The following is a 24497-nucleotide window of genomic DNA, read 5'->3' as shown; positions in this document are numbered from 1 at the left end:
ACTGTGGTGGTGGACTTGATCTCAGATAACGATGAGAAGGCCTACCGGGAGGAGGTGGCTGATCTGGCACTCTGGTGTCAGGACAGCAGCCTCCTCTTGAATATCAAAAAAACTAAGGAGCTGATCGTGGACTTTAGGAGGGCACATCATCCGTGGACGTACACACCATTGAAGATAAATGGGGATACTGTGGATAGGGTGAGCTGCTTTAAATAGCTGGGAGTCAACATCTCTGAGGATATGACATGGAAATCACACGCCGCAGCACTCGTGAGTTAGGCAAGGCAGCGCCTTTACCACCTTAGGCAATTGAAGAAATTCAGAGTGCCTCTGAGGATCATCCAGTGCTTCTACCCAGCGGCTGTGGAAAGCATCTTGGCTGGAAATATCACGATTTGGTTTGGGAACTGCTCTGCCCAGGACAAGACGGCTCTGCAGAGATGTAAGACGGCTCTGCAGAGAGTAGTGCGTTCAGCTGAACACACTATGGGAACTACACTCGCTCCCCTGCAGGAACTATACATCAGAAGGTGCAACTCCAGAGCCAACAAGATCATGGGAGACCCCTTCCACCCCTGCAATGGATTATTGCAGCTGCTACGGTCAGGCAACGCCTCTGTTGCCATGCTGTGAGAACGGAGAGGTTGAGAAGGAGTTTCTTCCCGAGGCCATTAGGACTGTAAACACCTACCTCACCGGGGACTAACTTTACTGTACCATTTTACTGTTGTGTGGTGTCTTTTTAAAATTGCTTTTTTTTTCCTTTTTACCTCCTACAAATATGTAATATGTGAATATGTGATTCTGTTCCATTCTGTTTGTAGTTTGTTTGTTTTTTTGCACAAACCGCAAGCATTGCCACTTTTAATCTCACTGCACATCTCGTATGTGTATGTGATGAATAGACTTGACTTGACTTGACTTGGCAGGTTGATATGATCTTTTGGAATATTTTTTAAAAATTTGTCTAGGCTTATCGTGAAATTTCCTGAGACTATAAGTTACAGTTTCATAAAGAAAGCACATTAGAATTGCATTTTTGGATGTTTCATAATCGACCTAATAATAGTATATTTCCTTATAAATCAAAGAAGAAATCAGAATAGTTTATAATTTATTTGTACAATGCCTTGCATGTTGAAAAGCTGCCTTTAGGTCGTTCAGCTGGTTCCAATTAAGAAAAATCTTAACTATTTTCTTCCAGTATGAAAATCGGCTTTGTGATGTTTCCTGATGGGAGAAAGGCAGGCATTGACTGGTCAGATATCACTTTGGCGGACATGGCTGATGATAAAGTCATTGGTGATCTGTATAGGGTCAGCTTTACAGCAGGTGAGTTAAGTCAAGTAGTTAACGCAAGGTTGGCAGAGTGGCACAGCTGGTAGAGTTGCCACTTCACAGTGCCAGAAACCCTCGGGTTTGATCCTGATTCCGGGTGCTGTCTGTGCGGAGTTTGCACACTCTCCCTGTGACTGCTTGTGTTTCATTCAGGTGCTCTGATTTCTTCTCCCAATTCAAATGTTAATTGGCCTCAGTAAATTGCCCCTAGTGTGTTGGGAGTGGGTGAGAAAGTTGGGATAACATAGAACCAATATGCACATGTGATCAATGGTCAGTGTGGATTCCATAGGCCGAAGGGCCTGTTTCTATGCTATATCTCTGAACAATAGACAATAGGTGCGGGAGTAGGCCATTCGGCCCTTCGAGCCAGCCATTCAATGTGATCATTGCAGATAATTCCCAATCAGTACCCCGTTCCTGCCTTCTCCCCATATCCCCTGACTCCGCTATTTTTGAGCCCTATCTAGCTCTCTCATGAAAGCATCCAGAGAACCTGCCTCCACCACCCTCTGAGGCAGAGAATTCCACAGACTCACCACTCTGTGAGAAAAAGTGTTTCCTCGTCTCCGTTCTAAATGGCTTACTCCTTATTCTTAAACTGTGGCCCCTGGTTCTGGACTCCCCCAACATCGGGAACATGTTTCCTGCCTCTAGAGTGTCCAAGCCCTTAACAATCTTAACAAGGGCAAGGGCCCGTTGTTAAGAGTGCTTCCTCAGTGATGAATGGGGTAGGAACATGAGAAATTAGAATCTGTGAATGAGTGGGCAACTACTGTTTGAGTTTAACTGTTTGTGACTGAGGCTGAGTTTCATTATAGTTTTTTTAAAAAAGATACAAAGTGCCGGAGTAACTCAACAGACCAGGCAGCATCTCTGGAGAATATGAATAAGTCGCATTTCAGGTCAGGATTGGGGGGCGGGTGGGGTGGGGGGGGGGGGGGGGGGGGGTGGTAGGGTAGAAATCCAGAAAAGAGAAGGGGCAGGACAAAGCCTGGGGAGTGATAGGTGAACACAAATTACTGGAGTAACTCAGCGGGACAGGCAGCATTTCTGGCGAGAAGGAATGGGTGACGTTTCAGTTCGAGGCCCTTCATCAGACATGAAACGTCACCCATTTCTTCTCTCCAGATATGCTGCCTGCCCCGCTGTGTTACTCCAGCATTTTGTTTCTACCGAGCCATAGGAAGATACAGATGAGGTATTCTCCATTTTGCATTTGTTCTCCTGTGAAGAAGTAATCAACATCAATAATAGGAATGTTTTAGATTGTTCTGTAACCTTCCCACAAAGGTTGTGTCCTAAAACAACGTATTAGCTATTGAGTACAGATTGTCATAGAAACAAACATTAGGTGCAGGAGTAGGCCATTCGGCCCCTTCGATTGCACCGCCATTCAACATGATCATGGCTGACCATCCAACTCAGTATCCCGTACCTGCCTTCTCTCCCTCCCCTCTGATCCCCTTAGCCACAAGGGCCACATCTAACTCCCTCTTAAATATAGCCAATGAAGTGGCCTCAACTACCCTCTGTGGCAGAGAGTTCCAAAGATTCACCACTCTCTGTGTGAAAAAAGTTCTTCTCATCTCGGTTTTAAAGGATTTCCCCATGGAGGAGACTGCCTGATCTTGAAGAAAATAATAGGTAGATAAAAATACTGGAGAAACTCAGCAGGTGAGGCAGCATTTATGGAGCGTAGGAATAGGTGATGTTTCGGGTTGAGACCCTTCTTCAGGAAATAATTATCTGTTTCTTCTGGACACAGCCAAGCTTTGGGGAATTTTTGAATTACATTTCTGTTTAGTGCATTTTTATTAAACCTTCATTATATCAATGTAAAGGAACACAGGATAATTCCATTTCCAATACTGTAGAATAAGAAAGACACCATTTTAAATGGGATATTAATATTTCCTATGATCAGACACACACACATGGGTTTGTAGAGCATTGGTATAGGTACAAACCTATCATATCTGTGAATGATACAGCCGTCACAGTTGCCCTTGGATAACATCGCAATTGTATTGCTACTGGAGCAGAGTTGTCTCAATCAGGTGAGATGTAGTTAGAGAGAACACCCATCATTTCACATTTGTGCGAAGGATACAGTATGAAAACATTTTTATGAAGCAGTGACACACCTTGATACAAAAAACACTTTCATTTTCAGTTTCAGGCTGACAGGACCATTAGGGTGGAAATACAAATCATGATTTGTATGCAAGATAAGGAATTGCTGATGCTGGTTTACATAAAAATACACAAAGTGCTTGAGTAATTTGATGTGTCAGGCAGCAGCAAGGAGCATTCAGGAGTCTGAAAATAGGTCCTGGCCTGTAATGTCACCGATTCAGGTACTTCAGAGATGCTGCCAGACCCGCTGAGTTACTCCAACATTTTGTGTCCTGATTTCTATGCAATTAGTTTCACTTAACATTAATTAGGCCATGGAATGTCGTTAGTTGTTAAGATGTTGCTGCTTCCTGTCACGCGTTCTTTTTTCTCCATGATAGCGAACCAGCTGTTTAACCTGCAAGTGTCCATTGATAAAAGTGCTTCCGCTGTGATGTATGGGGGACTAAAATGGGAAAGTCAAATCCATGAGTGTGTGGCTACCTACCGTTTGGACTTAACTGTTCGTGGCTGGGGGATAATTGAGTTTCACTATAGGTAGGTCTCCTGTGAAAAGGAAATCAATATCATTACTGGGCACTTTTTAAAGTTGAGGATTCATGTTTTGTTTTCTTTCCTTAGGAATGAAAGTGGGCGACAGGCCCCAGACACAGTAGCAGCTGAAAGGCCCCAGGAACCCAAGGTGCCGAACTGGTCGAGGCTAGTGTTGCCATTGTCTGATGAGGCGTGCCAATGCACTGCATTAGTGGGTGGCAAAGGAGCTCAGCTGGCACAGCTGACAGAAATGTGCAAACACTTTGGAATGCAGGTGAGTAAAATAGCAACAATGCAACTGGAATATTGCAAACATGCCCAATTGGGAGATGAAAAAATCTATCATGAGGTGTTCAAGTAGGGTAACCAAATTAAAAGCTGCAGCTGAGATTCCCTCCATATACCGTAAATGCTGAAATAGATAAATATAAATCTTGTGAAATTATAAGGATGAGATTTAAGTCAGATACCTACCTGTCAGGGCGAATCGGTGATCTTTGGGGGAAGGGATGGAGGGTGTGGGGGGGGGGGGTGTAGGGGGGGGGGGGGTGTAGGGGAAGGGGGAGGGGGTGTGGGTGTGGGGGGGGGGGGGGGGAGGGGGGGGGGGGTGTGTGGGGGAGGGAAGTGGGTGTGGGGGAGGGGGAAGCGGGGGGGGGGGGGGGGGGGGGGGGGGGGGGGGGGGCTCGCACTCTGTCCACCCTGCACCTTCAGCTTTCGGCCTCACGAAGTAGATCCCGGTCCCACTCTGGCTTCACTCAGAGGCTTGTTCAATTCAGTAGCTTCCGGCTGGTTGTGCTAGTCGCCACAGAAGCAGTCCGCAGGCTGCTGACTCTCTGCAGGCTGTGCACTCTCCACGAGCTGCACACTCTCTGTGAGCCGCTGACTCTCTGAAGGCTGCTCAACACACTGTGCCCCTTCAGCTTTTTATTATCCTCGCCGCGTTATTGACAGTGGGTTCCGGAAGGGGTGATTTTTACGACAAAAATTATTTGAATTGCAGCAGATGAGTAAGGTGGCGAAAAATCATAGCGCTATGGGGATCGTTTTTGTGCAAATTTAAATACAACGCAGACCGGAAGTGGTCAAGATGATAGTTTTATTAATAGTATAGATACCAAGTATTCCATTGTAGATCTGGAGAACACGGGTTCCTTCATTGTGCTTCGGAAACTGTTAAGAGTGATAAGGACATGTTCGGTAAAAGTCCAGAGGAAAAATAGCATCTGTGCAGAGTAAAAAGGAGTTATATTTCAGCTCGATGATCTTTCATGAGAGCAGTTCCACTGAAATATCATCAGACTAAAACGTACTCTTATACAAGAATAAATATATTATTTTACCTTAGAGTTGTTAGTTCCATTAATTACTTGAACATTTCAGGTAATGATACTTAAAGTGATAAAAATGCTCACTCATCCAACATGAAGTAACGTGCTATGTCTTTTTGTCTGCCAGTTTACTGTACCTGCAGGTCTCTGCATCCCTACTACAGCCCTAGAACACCACATGAAAATGAATAGTCATCTCCAGCAAGCCGTGGAGGAAATCAGTGATGTGGCATGGTATTATCCTTCCATTAATTAATGCAATGTAAACTCCTTAAAACAGTCGATTCTAACGCCCTTTCAACCATTAGAACATAGATCATATGACAGTACAGCACAGGAACAGACAATAGGGCCAGTCATGATGCCAAGGTAAACTAATGCCCACTGCATGCACATCACCCATATCAAAAAAACTCTTAAACATTACTATTGTATCTGCCTCCATCTGCACCCTGGCAGTGAGTTCCAAACATTCACTACGCTCTGTGTAAAAACGCTTGCACTGCCCCTTTAAACTTTGCCCCCCTCACCTTCAAGCCATTTCCTGTAGAGTTTAACACATCCACCCTGGCAAAACTGTTCTGTCTGCCTATCCTACCTATGCCTCACAACATTTTATATGCCTGTACTTCTATCAGGTCTCCCATCAGCCTCCAACTCTCCAGAGAAAACAATTTAAGTGTGTCCAACCTCTGCTTGTTGCTGATACCCAAGTAGCGTTCTGGTAAACCTCTTCTGCACCCTCTCCAAAACCACCACATCCTTCCTGTAAAGAGGCGTGCAGCACTGCGCACAATAGTCCAAATGCAGCCTAAACCAAGTCCTACGAAGTTGCAACATGAGTTCTTGGCCCTTATACTCAACGCTCTATTGATACCGCACTTAAATAAATTTCCAGTAACATATTAGCAATTGTGTTATGTGCCAACTCCAATCACCTTCTAAATTTTTATGTTTAAGAAAGATCTGCAGATGCTGGAAAAATCGAAGGTAGACAAAATGCTGGAGAAACTCAGCGGGTGTGGCAGCATCTATGGAGAGACGTTTCGGGTCTGAAGAAGGGTCTTGACCCTAAACGTCACCTATTCCTTCGCTCCATAGATGCTGCCGCACCTGCTGAGTTTCTCCAGCATTTTTGTCTACTTCTAAATTTTAATTGTGATTTTCTCTGTTTCAATAGCACTCGCAAAACTGGAAATCTTTGTGAACTGTGCGTAAGGTAAAAACAATCTAAATATTTCTAGCATCCATGTTTCTCAGAATGTTTTGACGAACTGGAATATTTTATGAACTGCAATGCCAACATTATTTCAATTAAAAGTAATTTATCAGCACTGGAAAATCCCCCAAGTTCTGACCAATGAGTAGGAGGACAAGGTTCGATGTTGTCGTCAGGGTCTTGGGGTCGGAAATTACAAATGTTGAAGGAGACCAAAATGAAAGTTAAAACAAGGATGAGAATTTCGGAATTGAGGTATTTCGCAGCTGGATACCAATTCAGGTCAGATGCAAAACTTGATGGGTAAGTGAGATGTGTGGAGCTGACAGGGATTACGTACGATGTTGCCAAATGAGGATGAAGAGGGGGAAACCAGTCATCAGTTCTGAGAGAATCAAGGGACTGCTAACGCTGGAATCGTATGCAAAAAAACAATCTGCTGGAGAAACCCAGTCGGCCAGGCAGCATCTGCGGAGGGAATGTTTCATTCTGGGTAAAGCTGTGAAAACCAATTGAGTTTAAAATGTGGACACAAAGAACTGCAGATGCTCATTTACAAAAATGACACAAAGTGCTGAAGTAACTCAGCAGGTCAGGCGGCATCTCTGGAGCCTGAAGAGGGTCCCCACCTAAAATGTAATGTATCCATGTTCTCCAGAGATGCTCCCTGACCTACTGAGTTACTCCAACACTTTGTCTTTTTTGAGTTTGAAATGCTTTTTATGTGAAGTTTTCAACTGCAAATTATTATATGTTTTGGCTCCAGAATACTTATTAAATAAGTCTCACAGCACCAGGGACTGGGGTACAATCCTGACGTCAGGTGCTGTCTGTGTGGAGTTTGCATGTTCTCCCCGTGACTGAGTGAGTTTCCTCCGGGTGCTCTGCTTTACACCCACATCCCAAGGACATGCAGGTTTCTAGGTTAAGTGGCCTCTGTAAATTCAACTTAGTGTGTAGGAAGTGAACGCGAAAGTGGGATAACATCGAACTGGTTTGAACAGGTGATTGATGGTCAGCATGGACTCGGTGGACTGAAGAGCCCGTTTCCATACTGTATCTCTAAACTCTAAACTCTAGGATTGCTCCATGCCTTACGATTAACAGCTTTCTATGAGAATTTGGGTTATGAAAGAATGCCATGAATGGGTTCTGGTGCCTCAAGAATGTGCAGGTTTGAGCTGTTGAGGGAACCTTTTGGAACAATTGCAAATACATGGTAAATTACTCTAGATGTAAAAAAAAAGAGACCAGGCAACCCTTAAACATCTGAGAAATGCATTGTAAATAACTTTATTTATATGGAACATAAATTGTATTTCAATGTTTCCCAGATGCGTGGAATTGTTTAGACAAACTAGACTTACTCCAGAGATAGAAAGTGCCATCCATGATCAGCTAACTGAGTTGAACTTGCTGGGAACAGGAGACAGATTAGCCGTCAGATCTAGTGCAATTGGGGAGGACACAGAGGATTCCTCTGCTGCTGGACAACTCAGCACCGAACTGGGATTGAAAGACTTTGAACAGGTGAGAAGATATAATAGAAAATTCAGTGATTAAATTAACTCTGCCCAGAAGATTATAATTTGCTAATTGTTTGGATTAAGTGATTAATATAACAGTCACAATAAGCCATTTAAAATATAATGCTTTAAAAGATCATTTGTATTCAACTGCTTTGAGTTAATACTTGAACAGCACATCAGTAAAATATGCTCTTGGCATGAATATGCTTGGGATAGATTCACTTTCAAATTCCAAGCACCATCTCAGTAAAAAAAAACACCCCTTGGATTTCCTATCCCTTACCTTAAATGTACACCAGAAGGTGCACATCACCATTTATAGATGTGACTGATATGAAGAATATATCTAACCTATTTATATTCCTCATAATTTTGTTTAATTCAATCAACAATGCAGCCTTTTCTGGTTTAAAGCAACTAAACTCTAATCAATGCGGTCCCATCCCACTAATTTCCTTAGGCATCAAATGTGTTTTTAAGTCTTAATCGCACAGCTTCACCATAACTGATTGACCGAGCTATAGAAGCCCCACCACATCCTCAAATCCCCAGACCTGCCGACTACTCCCCCCCCCCCCCTCCTTCTTACAGTGCAGCGACCAGAACTGTACACAATACTCCAAATGTGCCTTAAATGGTCTTTTGTTGAGAGGGCCAAATCTTCCTCAAGGTCGGTATTTCTGTCATCTGTTTAGGTTATGTAGCTCAGTTTGAGAAAAGATTGAGCAGACGGCACAGTGGTGCAATTAGAAGACCTGCTGCCTCAGTGTGCCTGTAAACCAGGTTCAAGCCTGACCTCGGGTGCTGACTATGTTGAGTTTGCACGTTTTCTCTTCGGCTGCTTGAGTTTCCCAACAAAAGCCCTGATTTCCTCCTGCAACTCAAATTTGTCTCGAGTTTGCAGGTGAGAGGTGGAATTTGGGGGAGTTGATGAGAATGTGGAGAAAATAATGAAAGATTAATGTAAATGGGTGGTTATTGGTCAGCTTGGACAATGTAAATGCAATCCAAAGGGCCTGGTTCTGTGTAGGAAGGAACTGCAGATGCTGGTTTATCCCAAAAATAGACACAAAATGCAAGAGTTATTCAGCGGGTCCGGCAGCATCTCTGGTGAAAAAGAACCCTTCTTCAGACTGAAAGCAGGGGGGGGGGGGGGGGTGAGGGGGGGGGGGGGGGGGGGGGGGGAAATAAATGGGAGGTGAAAAATTGCCAGAATAAATAAGGGCCAGTGACAGTGGAAAGGTGAAGCCCATAATGTTCTAGTGTTGGCTGGGGAAGGTGTGATAACAAGAGGGATACAAGAATGCAACAGTGGGCCTGGAAGGACGATTAAGGTGGGGGAGATGGTGAGAGGGGGAGGAAATGCAGGAGTTACTTAATATTACCGATATCAACGTTCAATCAAGCTGCCCTAGTTTCTGTGCTGTATCTCCCCGTGCCACACACTATCTTAGTGATTACACAGAATATATAGAACCATGGTTCTTCTTTACATTTTCTTAATTTAACACGAAATAATCCTAGCTGTGTATTTTACATTTGAAAATACTAATGGCTTGTATGACTTAGATTTTATTTAAATGTGATGTCTACATACAGCGCTTTATTTCCCCAGGTGTGTGATGCTGTGCGAAAATGCTGGGCCTCTCTCTACTCTTTCCAAGCCGTGCAATATCGCAGGCAGAGAGGACAACCAGTGCCGTCTAACATGGGTGTGGTCATCCAGCAGATGGTAGAAGCCCAGACAGCAGGTAAGGATGTCAATTTTATTCAGGAAAAGTAACTAGAAGCAATACTCAAGCAAGCGATATATATATATATTCTACAATTTTTGTGGAGTGGAAGTGTACTGAATAAATGTCAGAAAGATCTGCAGATGCTGGTTTACACCGAAGATAGACACAAAATGCTGGAGTAAACTTGCGGGTCAGGCAGCATCTCTGGAGAGAAGGAATGGGTGACGTTTCAGGTCGAGACCATTCTTCAGATTCTGAAGAAGGATCGCGACATGAAACGTCACCCATTCCTTCTATCCTGAAATGCTGTCTGTCCCGCTGATTTACTCCAGCATTATGTGTCTATGTACTGGATAAGTGTTTGGACTAGAAGCCGAAGATCTAAATTACTGATCTTATATGATGAGTTCAAATTCCCCTGTAGAATTTAAATTCAAGTATTAAATGAATCAGCAATATAACATTAGTTTCAACAGTGTTGACTATGTTGTTGTTAAAAACCCATTTGATTCATTTATGTGCATCTATTGTCATTAACTTGTCTAGCCAATATATAACTGCACATTTTCCAATATGGAGAAAGACACACTGGCCTGTTGGAGTCACTCAACAGGGCAGGCAGCATCTCTGGAGAACATGGATAGGTGTTGTTTCGGGATGGGACCCTTCTTCAGAATGATTATGGTGGGAGGAAGAAAACTGGGGATGGAGGCAGGACAAAACGTGGCAAGTGATAGGTGGGTAGAGGAGTGAGGGGGTTGATAAAGACCACAGTTAAAAAGACAAATCATGTGAGATAAAGAGATAGTCATAGAGTGAAATAGTGTGGAAACAGACCCTTCGGCCCAACTTACCCACACTGACCAACATGTTCCAACATATCCCGGCCAACTAGTCCCACCTGCCTGTGTTTGGTCAATATCCCTCCAAACCTGTCCCATCCATGTACCTGTCTAACAGTCTCTTTAACATTGGGACAATCACAGCCTCAACTACCTCCTCTGGCAGCTTGTTTCATACACCCACCACCCTTTGTGTGAAAAGATTTCCCCTAAGATTCCTATGATATCTTTTCCCCTTCACCTTAAACCTATGTCATCTGGACCTCGATTCACCTACTCTAGGCAAGAGACTCTGCGCATCTACCCGGTCTATTCCCCTCATGGGGGGGGGGGGGGGGGGGGTAGAGTTTACACCTATCTTTACAGAAAACCCCTTTGCCACCCATGTGGCTCCCTGTGTGATATCCCTTCCCTAGTGTGAGGGGCGTCCTCCCCAGACTTAGCCAATAGATATAAAACAGAAGTGCAATATGACTGGGAGAGATAAACAATCTATTAAATGTTATGGCCTAACTATCCTAGAACTAGAGAGCAGCCCTGAGCAACAATCTACCTCATTGGAGACCCTCGGCCTATTTTTGATCGGACTTTTGGAGGACTTTATCTTGCACTAAGCGTTATTCATGTTAGAAACATAGAAACATAGAAATTAGGTGCAGGAGTAGGCCATTCGGCCCTTCGAGCCTGCACCGCCATTCAATATGATCATGGCTGATCATCCAACTCAGTATCCCGTACCTGCCTTCTCTCCATACCCCCTGATCCCCTTAGCCACAAGGGCCACATCTAACTCCCTCTTAAATATAGCCAATGAACTGGCCTCAACTACCCTCTGTGGCAGAGAGTTCCAGAGATTCACCACTCTCTGTGTGAAAAAAGTTATTCTCATCTTGGTTTTAAAGGATTTCCCCCTTATCCTTAAGCTGTGACCCCTTGTCCTGGACTTCCCCAACATCGGGAACAATCTTCCTGCATCTAGCCTGTCCAACCCCTTAAGAATTTTGTAAGTTTCTATAAGATCCCCTCTCAATCTCCTAAATTCTAGAGAGTATAAACCAAGTCTATCCAGTCTTTCTTCATAAGGCAGTCCTGACATCCCAGGAATCAGCCTGGTGAACCATCTCTGCACTCCCTCTATGGCAATAATGTCCTTCCTCAGATTTGGAGACCAAAACTGTACGCAATACTCCAGGTGTGGTCTCACCAAGACCCTGTACAACTGCAGTAGAACCTCCCTGCTCCTATACTCAAATCCTTTTGCAATGAAAGCTAACATACCATTCGCTTTCTTTACTGCCTGCTGCACCTGCATGCCTACCTTCAATGACTGGTGTACCATGACACCCAGGTCTCGCTGCATCTCTCCCCTTTCCCAATCGGCCACCATGTTATTTCCCTTTATCATGTATCTGTACAGTGTGAATGGCTTGATTGTAATCATGTATTGTCTTTCCGCTGACTGGTTAGCATGCAACAAAACCTTTTCACTGTACCTCACTACAGGTGACAATAAACTAAAGTCAACTCAATTTGTGTATTGAAGGACTTTGTGAATTGTAGTGTAATATATGAACTGGATTTTTGTTCCTCACAACATTCAGAGATAATACTTAGTCAAGATTTTGGCAAATCTTCACTGTCAGTTCTTTAAATAGTGCCATTTGTAGTTAACCTCACACGGAGTAGAAAGCGCAAAAGCTGGGCGGCACGGTTGTGCAGTGATAAAGTTGCTGCCTTACAGCGTTTGCAGTGCCGGAGACCCGGGTTCGATCCCAACCATGGGTGCTGTCTGTACAGAGTTTGTACGTTCTCCCCGTGATCGTGTGGAGGTTTTTTTTAGATCTTCGGTTTCCTCACACATTCCAAAGAGGTTAAGTGGCTTGATATAAGTGTAAATTGTCCCTAGTGCGTGTATGATTGTGTTAATGTGTGGAGATCGCTGGGCGGTGCGTACTAGTTGGGCCGAACGGCCTGTTTGAAGATAATTCAGTCGCCGGTACCTGTCGCCGGTTGACGTAGGTAGTTGCCAATGGAATTCACCAACCAATGGGATTCAGTCACCAATGGAATTCAGCACCGGCGACAGCTTACATCACCTGCCGATAACCTACGACAGCACCTACGTCAGGAGAAGTCAAGATACGCTCATTGGCGTCAACCCACTGTCTCCGACTGTTGCCAAAAATGTTTAAGCATGTTGTAAATCCAGCGGTGACTAGAAAGACGCTAGGACTCTTTGGGCGGCTGAGGAGCCGACTCACGATCATATAGGTGACACCCCGGCGACTATGTGGCCTAGTCGCCTGTAGTTGCCTAAATGATAGGCTAAGTGGGACAGGCCCTTTACTACCTTGAATCAATACATTGATAACGCTGAAGTTTTAACACGACTTCTTTACTTTTCAAATCCAACCAGAAAATATTGTGTGAGGAAATAAATATGTCTATAGCCGTGGGATAAAAGGTCACAAAGTACTAGAGTAATTCAGCAGGTCAAGCAGCATCTCTGGAAAACATGGATCGGAGATGTTTCGGGTCGGACCTCTTCTTCAGACTTGTATTCTACAGTGAATGTAAGAGTCTGAGGAGGGGTTCTGACCCGAAATGTCACTTATTCATGTTCTCCAGAGACGCTGACTGACCTGCTGTGTTACTCCAGCACTTTAGGTCCTTTTGTGTAAACCAGCACCTGCAGCTCCTTGTTTCTACATTACGATAGAAGGTCATAATCTCGAAACATGTAAATGCTTTTGGTGGGAGTGGGGGAAGTGATTATATTCCACAAAGCACAGTGAAGTGCAGTTTTAAAATTGGATAAGAAGGCATCTGTGAAAAGTAGAACACAATTGAACAAGTAGAATGTTTAACTCTAAAGATGTATCTGTTAACAATGTTACAGGTGTGTTGTTTACGTGCGATCCCGTGACGGGACATTTGGGCAGAATGGTAATCAATGCAAACTATGGTCTAGGCGAGGTGAGATTATACAACTTTGTTTCTAAAATATACACGTATTCCTCATTATTTATCACCCTTTCTTAACATACTTTTATATATTTTTGCATTCATAAACAAAATCATAAATATATTACATCTTAAATTGTTGCAGCGGACCATATAATTATATCCATTGTTATCTGGAAATGCCCTGGAGTTTGGATTTAAATATTGTGTGTAACAAATTGCATTGAGCTCGTAATAACCCAGCAGGTAAACCAAAACATCAATGTGAGTGAAAAAATCAAGTCAAAGAGTATTTGCTCAGCTGAAGTAGGGTCTCGACCCGAAACGTCACCCATTCCTTCTCTGTAGAGATGCTGCCTGCCGCGCTGAGTTAAGGACCTGTCCCACTTGGGCACCATTTGCGCATCATGCAGGTGATGCGTGAAGATTTTGTGAATCCCAAAATCCCGGGGTGCCGCGCGCAACCACGCGTCACTGCCTACGTCGCCGCGCATCACGTGCGCGTCATCACTCGTGCGTCATGACGCGTAAATGATGCCCAAGTGGTACAGGCCCTTAACTCCAGCATTTTGTATCTATCTTGGATTTAAATCAGCATCTGCAGTTCTTTCCTACACAGTATTTGCTTATCTCTCAGTAAACCTTGGTGCCAACACCAAGATAGCTCTGTACATTACATGCCGAGTCATGGAATCATAGAATAGTTACAGCACAAAAGGCCTCTGGATTCAATGTACATCAAATAGAGGAACTAAAAGAAATTGAATGAAAAAATATTGATAGAAATATGAAGCAGAAAGGGAAAGTTAAAAACAAAAAACGTGGTGGGTATGTGGATCGTGCTGCAGAGGAGGTAGTTAAAGCAGATACTATGACAGCATTTAAAAGACACTTGGACAGGTACATAGACAGGAAAGGTTGACAGGGATATGGAGAAAACATGGTCACATTGAACTAGCTTGAATGTGGCATCTTGGTCAGCATGGATGAATTGGGCTGAAGGGCCAGTCTCAGTGCTGTATGACTTTATGACTCAAAGACTTTTAAAGTTTGTTAAATTTCCAACAACAATTAACATGCAAAGTGAGAGTATTTGTAATCATGGTTGATATTCAATGTTAGTGACAATGATGGCCCACAATTAATTAGCATCTTGATAACTGGATTCTTAGACTGGAACTTAATTCCTCTGTTGAAAGTTCCATCTATCCACAAGCATGGAAACACCCTGTAACAGCTGCTCGCCAGTTGTGAGTTGGACAGTGCAGAGAAGCTGGTGACAACTTGGTATTACTCAGAAAATGAACTTTGGATGTTTGTCTTTAACTGCATGTTTCTGCACACTGGGTGTTTCTGCATTTTTTGTGGATAAACAATATTTATGTGGTTGATTCAATTCTGGTTAGTGACCCCTGTATGTTGGTGGTGGGGAACTTAATGAGACCAATGCCAATGAAAACCAGGAGGAGGTGGATTGGTACAGACAGCAGTGGAGGCCAAGTCATTGGGTATTTTTAAAGCAGAGATTGATAGGTTCTTGTGTGGAAAGGAACTACAGATGTAGGTTTATACCGAAGATAGACACAAAGTGCTGGAGTAACTCAATGGGTCAGGCAGCATCTTTGGAGGAAAAGGATAGGTGATGTTTCGGGTCAGGACCCTTCTTCAGACTGAAAGGAGAGGGGAGGGAACTGGAGGTATGAAAAGCTAGAACAAAGCATGGCCAGCAACCGATGACCAAGGAAGGGTGGACCTCATAGTGACCCATTGTTGGCTGGGGAGGAGGTGATAACAAATGGAATACAAGGATACAAAGAATGGGACCAGTAAAACCTCTAGGGTGTGGGAAGGGGCATCATTCATAACACCGGGTTGTAAGCTGTCCAAGAGAAATAGGAGGTGCTGTTCCACTAATTTGCATGTGGCCTCACGCTGACAGTGGATAATAGGTTCTTGATTAGTAAGGGTGTCAAAGGTTTTGGGGAGAAGGCAGGAGAATGGGGTTGATAGGGAAAAAGAGATCAGCCATGAACAAATGGGGGAACCAGGAGAGAGACAGCCATTCTGTGGAAGAATTCAAAAAAGTCAGAATAGAAAAAGGACTATTAATGGAGACAGAAACATAGTAAATGGAAAGTGGACAGGACAAGCATCTGAAGGAAATTAAGCTTGTTGTATGGCAGTGGCTGCTTGTTGCATGTTCCTTCTTATAATACTTCCATTTACTACAATGGAATAACATTTCAATAGAGGACTACAATCAACATTTTCAAATTTTGCAGTTTAGACTCAATTCCAAAAGTAAACTGGAACCTAGAAAGATGGGCAATTCCTACCTGCCTTTTGAGGCAAATGAAGGTTGAAAAGATGCTATCCCGAGAGGAAGCCGAACCAATGGCACTTTCTGGGGTTAGGATTGTTAGATCTTGGCAAAGGGAAAGGACATCAAGGGAGATAAATTGACTTTAATTTCAGAGCAAATCTGATGTAGGAGGATAGTGGAATAAAGTGGGAGGCTGATCAGCCTCTTGTGGTTCTCGTGACTGGAGAAAAAAAATAATGAATTCATAAAATAGGAAATTAAAGATGGATTTTACTGCTGAAGTGAATGGAAGGTGCCTCATAAGGTGGAGGAAGCAATTTGCTAATATCAATATATCAATATTTTATTCAGGGGATTTATTTGTGGTTTAATTTCTATCCTTTAAGTAATGTATAAATAAAGTCAAGTTCTTTATTGAATTCCTGTTAATAACGAATTCAATTCACAAATTAATGAAATATTGATTTGGATTTGGAAAGAAGTTGTCTGTATAATTGTAATATTCAGTACAATGACCAATAGATGACCTTTAATGATTTGGCCTTTGGAAAATAAGAATAAACAAAATAGGAGCAGCTAACTCAATGTGCTGCTCCATTTAGTATGATCATGGCTGATCTAATTCCAGCCTCAACAAAACTTGACTGCTCTCCTCCCCCTCTCCCCAATTTCTGTTTCAATGTCTGTTAATCTTCACCTGGAATTCAAAGACTTCCCCTCTGTAGCTCTCTATGATGGAAAATTTCAAAGAGTCACAACCTTCTGAGAGAAAAAAAAATCATCCCAATCTCTTCCTTAAGTAATTGGCCCCCTTATTCTGGTTATTCTGCCCCCTAAATCTAAATGCCCGCAAGAAGGGAAACATTCAGCAACAACACTGACGTCCCACAGCAGCAGAGATGGAGACCTTATTAAAACACAATTATAATAGTCAGTACAATGATCAAATTAAATAGATGAATAGATGATCTTTATTGAATTGGCCTTTGGAAACGTGCTGTTGAAGCTGAGATTAGATCAGCCATGATCATACTGGATGGAGGAGGACATTGGAAGGGTCAAATTAACTTTACTTGCTCCTGTTTCGTATATTCTTCTGTTCTTATTTTCCGAATCCTATTTTCTTGTCCTTTTCTCATACCCGCAAACTCAAACCACATTGTTCACCTACCATCTCTTACATATAACCACACACACACACACTATCTTCTATGTGGAGAGGGCCTACAGGAGGTTTACAAGAATTATCCCAGGAATGAGTAGGTTAGCTTCTCATAAGCTTTTGTCGGCACTGCGCCTGTACCCGCTGGAGTTTAGAAGAATGAGGGGGGACCTCATTGAAACATACAGAATAGTGAAAGGCTAGGATAGAGTGGATTTGGAGAGGATGTTTCCACTAGTGGCAGAGTCTAGGACTTGAGGTTGTAGCCTCAGAATTAAAGGACGTTCTTTTAGGAAGGAGATGAGAAATGTCTTTAGTCAGAGGGTGGTGAATCTGTGGAATTCTTTGCCACAGAAGGTTGTGGAGGCCGTCAGTGGATATTTTTAAGGCATAGATAAATAGATTCTTGATTAGTACAGGTGTTAGTGGTTATGGGGAGAAGGCAGAAGAACGGGATTAGGAGGAAGAGATAGATCAGCCATGATAGAATGGCAGAGTAGACTTGATGGGCCGAATGGCCTAATTCTACTCCTATTCTTTATCTTAAGATCCATGTATCGGTTTGTTTTATATTCTTATTTTCTGTAACGTTTTGGGATGTGGACATCACTGGCAAGGCGAGCATCTACTATACGTCCCTAATTGTCCTTGAGAAAATGGCAGTGAACCACCCTTATGAACCATTGCTGTGCTTCTGCTAAAGGTACTCCCACTGCACTGCAGGAAAGAAGTTCCAGGTCTGTGTGTCTCTTTGCACCCTTCTCTTGAGAACAGGGTGACCAAACAGAGATTGTTATAATTATGGGTGCACATTTGTGAGGAAGAGCATAACATGGATATAAAATAGTCATCAAGAAATCCAGTAGGGAATTCAGAAAATACTGTTTTACCCAAATAGTGGTGAGAATGCAGAACTCGCTACCACAGAGAATATTGAAGCAGATAGTATTGACATATTGGCTCGATAAACATCGCAGGAGAATTGACAAAGGACTACACTGATAGATTTAAATGAAGCAAGACTGAAGGTTCAAGTAAATTATAAGTGCTATCACGGAGGTCATTGGACTGAATGGCCCGTTTGTCAGCCATAGACCATGCAATTTAAATTCAGCAATGATGACGGAAAGAACAATCTGGAGGAACTCCTCGGGTTGAGCAGCATCTGTGGAGCAGAGGGACAGTCAACATGATAGGTCAGGATCCTTCATCTGGACAGAGGAAGGGAATTATGACATTTTCCAAGTCAGGATAATGTCCAACTTGGAGGGGAAATAGCAAGCGTTTTTTCCACATGCCCGCAGCTTTTTTTCTAATTTGGATCCAGGATCCAGGAAGCTGTTCTCAAAATAGTCTTGTTGAGGAACAGCTATGCACTTTGCATGCACTGCAGAAACAGGACATTGTTCATGAAGAGAATGGTGGGTAGGTTCCATGGTTTTGGAAGCATCTGTGGAGAAAATGGATAGGTGATATTTTGGATTAGGATGCTTCTTCAGACAGATTATAGGGGGACAAAGGGGGGCGGGAAAGGAATCTGCACGCAACAAAGAACCAGGACAAATCTGAGTTGATAAAAGATGATCTCAGGCAGGGAATTTCCCATATAGGCTGAATGTGACTGTGGGCTAGGGACAGTGTGATCCCAAGAGGGATACATCATTACAAACTGTAGAACTGATTAACCAACTGGTGAAGGAAGGGAGACAGGGGTGGGGGGGGCAGGGAGGATGAGGGAGGAAAGGGGATCATACCACTGGGTTGTATACCAAGTGAAATAGTCGTGTTTTATCTAATGCTATTATTGAATTGAATGTATAAAAAGCTAAAAAAGAAAAGATTATGCTGTGTTACATATTGCCCCTTTATTACAGCCTGCCTAGGTCAGTCTGCAAGAGATTACCGAAGTAGATCTGAAAGTGAGACATATTGTGGACAGATTAATCCTGTACTTTTGTGCTTTGTTCCAGTCTGTGGTGCATGGCAACGTTGAGCCTGACACCATCACCCTTTCGTGCAATTTGAAAGGCCAGTGTCACATCCTCAAAAAGGAAGTGGGAACAAAGCAGATGTTTGTCCGGCAAGCAGGTAAGTGTTTAGTTTAGAGATACAGCGCGGAAACAAGCCCTTCGGCCCACCGAGTCTGCACCGACCAGCGAGACACGCATATTAACACTAGCTTGCACACACTGGGGACAATTTACACATACTCCAAGCCAATTAACGTACATACCTGTACATCTTTTGGAGTGTGGGGGGGGAAACCGAAGATCTCAGAGAAAACCCACGCGGTCACTGGGAGAACGTACAAACTCCGTACAGACAGCACCCGTAGTTGGGATCGAACCCGTGTCTCCAGCGCTGTGAGGCAGCAACTCCACCGTGCTGCCCACGGTGGTAGCAAACCAGCGGCAATTGTTTGGTAAAAGTTAGGGAGAGGGGGTGCGGGGGAGGGGAGCTCAGTTGGTGGAATTTAAAAAGCTAAAAATGTCAAACCTAAACCCAAAGCCTTATGGGAACTGCAAAGTCCCAAAGATACAATTCAGGCATCACAGCAAGACATGTCACTGCTAAACTTTATCCCCAACAAGCTCTCTCTGTAAATCATCCCTCACACAAAATCTCCTAAAGTAACAACCACATGAGCAATTAGCACACCTGTTAGCAATGAGCCATAATTCCCCTGTGATAAACCTCAGACCATCACAATCTCCCATGACTTCTCCCACATTTACTTCTCACTCCATTGCGATCACTTTCAAAACTCAACTGCATGTCACCCCCTGAATCGCACACTATGATCCACACTCAATCTCTAGCTGCTAACTAAATCACACTAAAGCTCCTTGCAATCAGCCTTTGTCTCTCCCATCTCAGCCCCGCTTCACCACAAGGACACATCCAAACCCCCTGCAAAACACTCCCAACTTTGCCCCTTCCCAACAAAACGTATAAACAATGGAACCAAAGCTTGAACCTGAATTAAAATGAGATAACGAGAACTATTCTTCACAACACTTACCAGAGTCTTTTCGTAATTGCAGATGAAGGTGGAGTTATGGTTGAATACACTCTAGTTTCAGATGCTTCAAAATGCTGCCTGGCAGAGAATATGATTCTAAGATTAGGACAAGTGGCCTTTCAGGTTTGTATTGTTGCACACAGAATATTTAGAATTGGTTAATAGAGAACATAGAACCAGTGCGACACAGGAACAGGCACTTTTGCCTGCCATTTTTGCCAATCAAACTAATCACATCTGCCTGAACATGGTCCCCATCTTGCTATACTTTGCCTGCTCGTGCCTGTCTAACCACCCATTAAACACTCCATTTGTATCTATTTGTACCACCTCCCCTTGCCATGCATCCATGCACTTACCACTCTCTTTGCACATCTTCTTTAAGGTTTTCACATCTCATTTTAAAACTATATCCTCTAATATTTGACATTTTGACTTTCTCCGACTAACTCAATCCATGCCTCTCATAATTTTAGACAATTAGCTTCCATTAATTGTGATTTAGTCATAAGCGGTGACATTGATCATTTGGCCAAACCAGACAACGACAGTTCAAGTTGCATATTTCTACATTGTGCTTGCTTGGGAAGGAATTTGGGAATAATTGACCAAAGGTAAATACACAAGTGGTAGGACAAAGGAGCAGTAGTTAACGCTCCAGGGCTCAACTTCCTGGAGCGTGATTCGGCATGTCTCCGGGACACTCTCATTCTACAGGTGTACCGTGGAGGGCATACTGTGATGGACTGGTGACATCACAGTCTGGTTTGGTAATTCTAACGTTCACAAATGAAGGAGGCTTCAGAAGGTGGTTGATGTCACCTAGTCCATCACAGATCTACAGGTTGCACTGCCTCAAGAAGGCAACTACTATCATCAAAGACCCTCACCATCCTGGCCAAGCCTTCATCTCGCTGTTCCCATCAGGAAGAACAGTGACCATACAACAGTACAGCACAGGAACAGGCATTGCGACCTATAATGTCTTTGCCAAACTTGATGCCAAATGAAACAAATCCCCTCTGCCTACACCTACTCTGTATCTCTTCATTGCCGACACAATCATGTACTTATCTAAAAGTCTCTTAAACACCACTATCATATCTGCTGCCTCCATCACCCTTGGCAGCATTTTCCAGGCACTTACCACTCTCCTGTTCAAAAAACTTTCTCCGCCATCTCTTTTAAACTTTCCACCTTAAAGCTAGGTCCTCCAGTCTTTGCCATGTAAACCTTGAGAAAAGGTTTAATCTATCTCTGTCTCTCCTAATGTTCAATGCTGATATCAGGTTTGCCCTCAGCTCCTGGTGCTCGAGAAAAAACAATCCAAATTTGTCCATCATCTCCTTATGAATATCTTCTGCACTCTCTCCAAAGCATAGTGTTGGAGGAACTCAGCAGGTCAGGCAGCACCTGTGGAGGGAATGGACAGATAATGTTTCAGGACCCTTCTTCAGATGGTGAAATCGAAGAAGAAGGGTGCCGATCTGTTTATTCGATCTGCCGATCTGTCCATAGTTCTCTATCCATTCCTTCCACAGGTGCTGTCGGACCCGCTGAGTTTCTCTAGCACTATGCATTTTTGCTCAAGATTCCAGCATCTGCAGTTTCCTGTGTCTAAATACATCTCAGAGATTCATGTGGTGAAAATTCATGAGGGTTTTGTATGTTTTTATATACCAGGTGCAAAAAATGTACAGAACCCCGAGAGATATTGAGTGGGCAATAAAAGGAGCACGCATTTATTTATTGCAGGTAAGATGTTTTATTTTGAAATAAAGCAATGGCAGAAAACACACCTTGTTGGGTCTGAAAGGATTGAATTCCCCACCTCAGCGTATCTTGCACACGGAGCACAGAGCAGCGAGTTAAGAGCGCCACATTGTATGAATCCTAGCTTTTCCATAATATTTTCCAAGCCGTTCTGCGAGTTGGCACTGAACAGTTTATAATTCCATGGAGCAATCAAAAAAATGCAACTCTTTTTCAAATCAAGTCTTGTATCATTGACAGTGATCCTTCGAAGCACTTCATGGCTTATGATTGTTAACTGTTTGTTATTTATGGTTACAATTAAAGGAAAATTTATTTGGAGGATTTTGATCCTCCTTGAGAACTGTTGGTCAGCTAAATATATTTTGGCTTTCATTGTCTTACTTGTAGGTACCCTCTACGTACATTCACTTAGTAGCTCTCTGATTCGCAGAGCTAATATTAAACAGTGGGACTAGGATCCATTTTTGAATGTGTCATGCTATAGAGATTAATATTGTACGCTGAAAACACGGTCCAACCAGTCCAATATATTCCATTTGGCTGTAGATTAATGTCAAATGTTCCAATTATTTTATTGATTTAAAAAAATCTGTTTTGAATCACGACTTCAGTTCTTTCAGGCAGAATAATGCAGTTGGGTTATAATACTTCCACTCCCAACTGTTCTGCTTTTACACTTTGTAGGTGAATCGTTTCCATAGACCAGGAAGATTTCTTGCCAGGTAGCTGGCTGGACTTGATGAAATAACTGTAGGAGCTGTAGCATGAGTAGCCCAGGTAATCAGACCAGCGTTTAGAAGGATGAGAGCGCATCTCATTGAAACATATAAGATTGTTAAGGGCTTGGACACGCTAGAGGCAGGAAACATGTTCCCGATGTTGGGGGAGTCCAAAACCAGGGGCCACAGTTTAAGAATAAGGAGTTAGCCATTTAGAACGGAGACGAGGAAACACTTTTTCTCACAGAGAGTGGTGAGTCTGTGGAATTCTCTGACTTGGGGTGGGAGGTGGAGGCTGGTTCGCTGGATGCTTTCAAGAGCTAGATAGGGATCTTAAAAATAGTGGAGTCAGGGGATATGGGGAGAAGGCAGGAACGGGGTGCTGATTGGGGATGATCAGCCATGATCACATTGAAAGGCGGTGCTGGCTCGGTGGGCCAAATGGCCTACTCCTGCACCTATTGTCTATTGTCTATTTGCACACTTGATCGCTATCCTGAAAGTGTAAGTGCCACAGCAGCTGCAGCACATCTGTCCCTTTGCCAAGTAAACAGTAATGAGAATCTCTTGCAAGAGATACCGGGTAAAAATACACTGGGTGAGTTATGAGATACTGTGGGTGAGAGCTCAGAATTAGAAGGAACTGATTCCAAGCATATGTCGTAAAATTAAGACATGAGGAACTACGGATGCTAGAAATTACAATGAAAACAAATTGCTGGAGTAACTAAGTTAAAGCAGCCTTTATGGGGGGAAAGAAGGTTGTGACTCAGAATTGTCAACAATTGTCTGAAGTGCCAACAATTCCACTACCACAATGCTACTTCTCTGCTGAGTTCTTCCAGTAAATGTGTTTATTTTGGTCCAGGGATTGATCACTGTCTTTGGAGGAAGAAGAATAAGTATGTCTGATGATTACACATACAAAAATGATATCAATGGGAATGGGTTACATAGTTGGGGTGTGGGGAGGTATGGGAGATAGATGGGATGTGGATAGGCACAGAAAACAAGACCACAGTAGATAGTAGATTTGTTCACAGGTATCTATTGACCCAGTCCCTGTCCAAAAGATAATATGGTTAACAAAGTTGGCGTCCAAACAGATGGTGGGCACTTAAGGGAAGGACAAAGTAATAATTAGGTATAATCCACGACCTAGTGACAATGTTCCAATGTTGGGTTTGGTTGTTTGATGGATGAGAGTTTAAAAGGCTACAAAACCAAAGAAGCTTATCTCTAAACTTGGCCTTGTTATCTCCACCTGCAACTAGCTTCTGGACTTCATTACTGGACAACCTTCCAGTCACGATGCATGTTTAACATGAGGGGGGCAAGATTTAATAGGAACCTGAGTGGCAACTTTTTTCACAAAGGGTGATAGGAATATGGAACGAGCTGCCAGAGGACTAGTTGAGGCAGGTACTATCACAATGTTTAAAAAACATTTGGGCGAGTATATGGATAACATAGGTGGGACCAGTGTTTCAATGTTTTTTTTGTGTGCCAATTGTGTCCTGCTGTGTCAAATGTTAAACTCAAGTTGGCTCTTCTAGCTGTAGGATATACTCACACACATTGGACTTGTCATAGAGGTAGGGGGCGCTGCTCTGGCAGCGGCCATGTCAGCAGCGCGTCAGTTTTTTTTCAACTTTTTCTTATTTTTTAGTGTGTTTTAAAGTATGTATTTTGTGTTTCTTTGTGTGTTTTGTGTGGGGGGTGGTGTGGGGGGGTAAGGGGGAAACCGCTTCGGTCGCCTCCTCCATGGAGAGGCGACTTTTTTCCAGGTCGCCTCCCCCGTGGCCGAACATCAAGGAACAGCGCGGCCTTTCCCGGAGACGCGCCCGGGGCTTCAGCGGCAGGCGC

At 43.3% G+C, this 24497-nt stretch overlaps 1 protein-coding gene across 1 annotated transcript in view; it reads left to right on the top strand.

Moving 5' to 3' along the window:
* The window catches only part of LOC129705363 (putative phosphoenolpyruvate synthase), a 124169-nt gene that overhangs the window by 38171 nt on the left and 61501 nt on the right, over positions 1 to 24497 (top strand). The window contains exons 9-19 of the mRNA XM_055648909.1: positions 1205 to 1332; positions 3858 to 4014; positions 4099 to 4285; positions 5467 to 5573; positions 6520 to 6558; positions 7893 to 8088; positions 9703 to 9838; positions 13565 to 13641; positions 19085 to 19202; positions 20159 to 20259; positions 21820 to 21891. Coding sequence (XP_055504884.1) covers positions 1205 to 1332; positions 3858 to 4014; positions 4099 to 4285; positions 5467 to 5573; positions 6520 to 6558; positions 7893 to 8088; positions 9703 to 9838; positions 13565 to 13641; positions 19085 to 19202; positions 20159 to 20259; positions 21820 to 21891 — 1318 coding nt within the window. The remainder of the gene's footprint in view (positions 1 to 1204; positions 1333 to 3857; positions 4015 to 4098; positions 4286 to 5466; positions 5574 to 6519; positions 6559 to 7892; positions 8089 to 9702; positions 9839 to 13564; positions 13642 to 19084; positions 19203 to 20158; positions 20260 to 21819; positions 21892 to 24497) is intronic.

The sequence above is a fragment of the Leucoraja erinacea genome, chromosome 17 (genome assembly GCF_028641065.1).
Source record: "Leucoraja erinacea ecotype New England chromosome 17, Leri_hhj_1, whole genome shotgun sequence".
Taxonomy (NCBI): domain Eukaryota; kingdom Metazoa; phylum Chordata; class Chondrichthyes; order Rajiformes; family Rajidae; genus Leucoraja; species Leucoraja erinaceus.
This window is presented reverse-complemented; position numbering and strand designations above follow the sequence as displayed.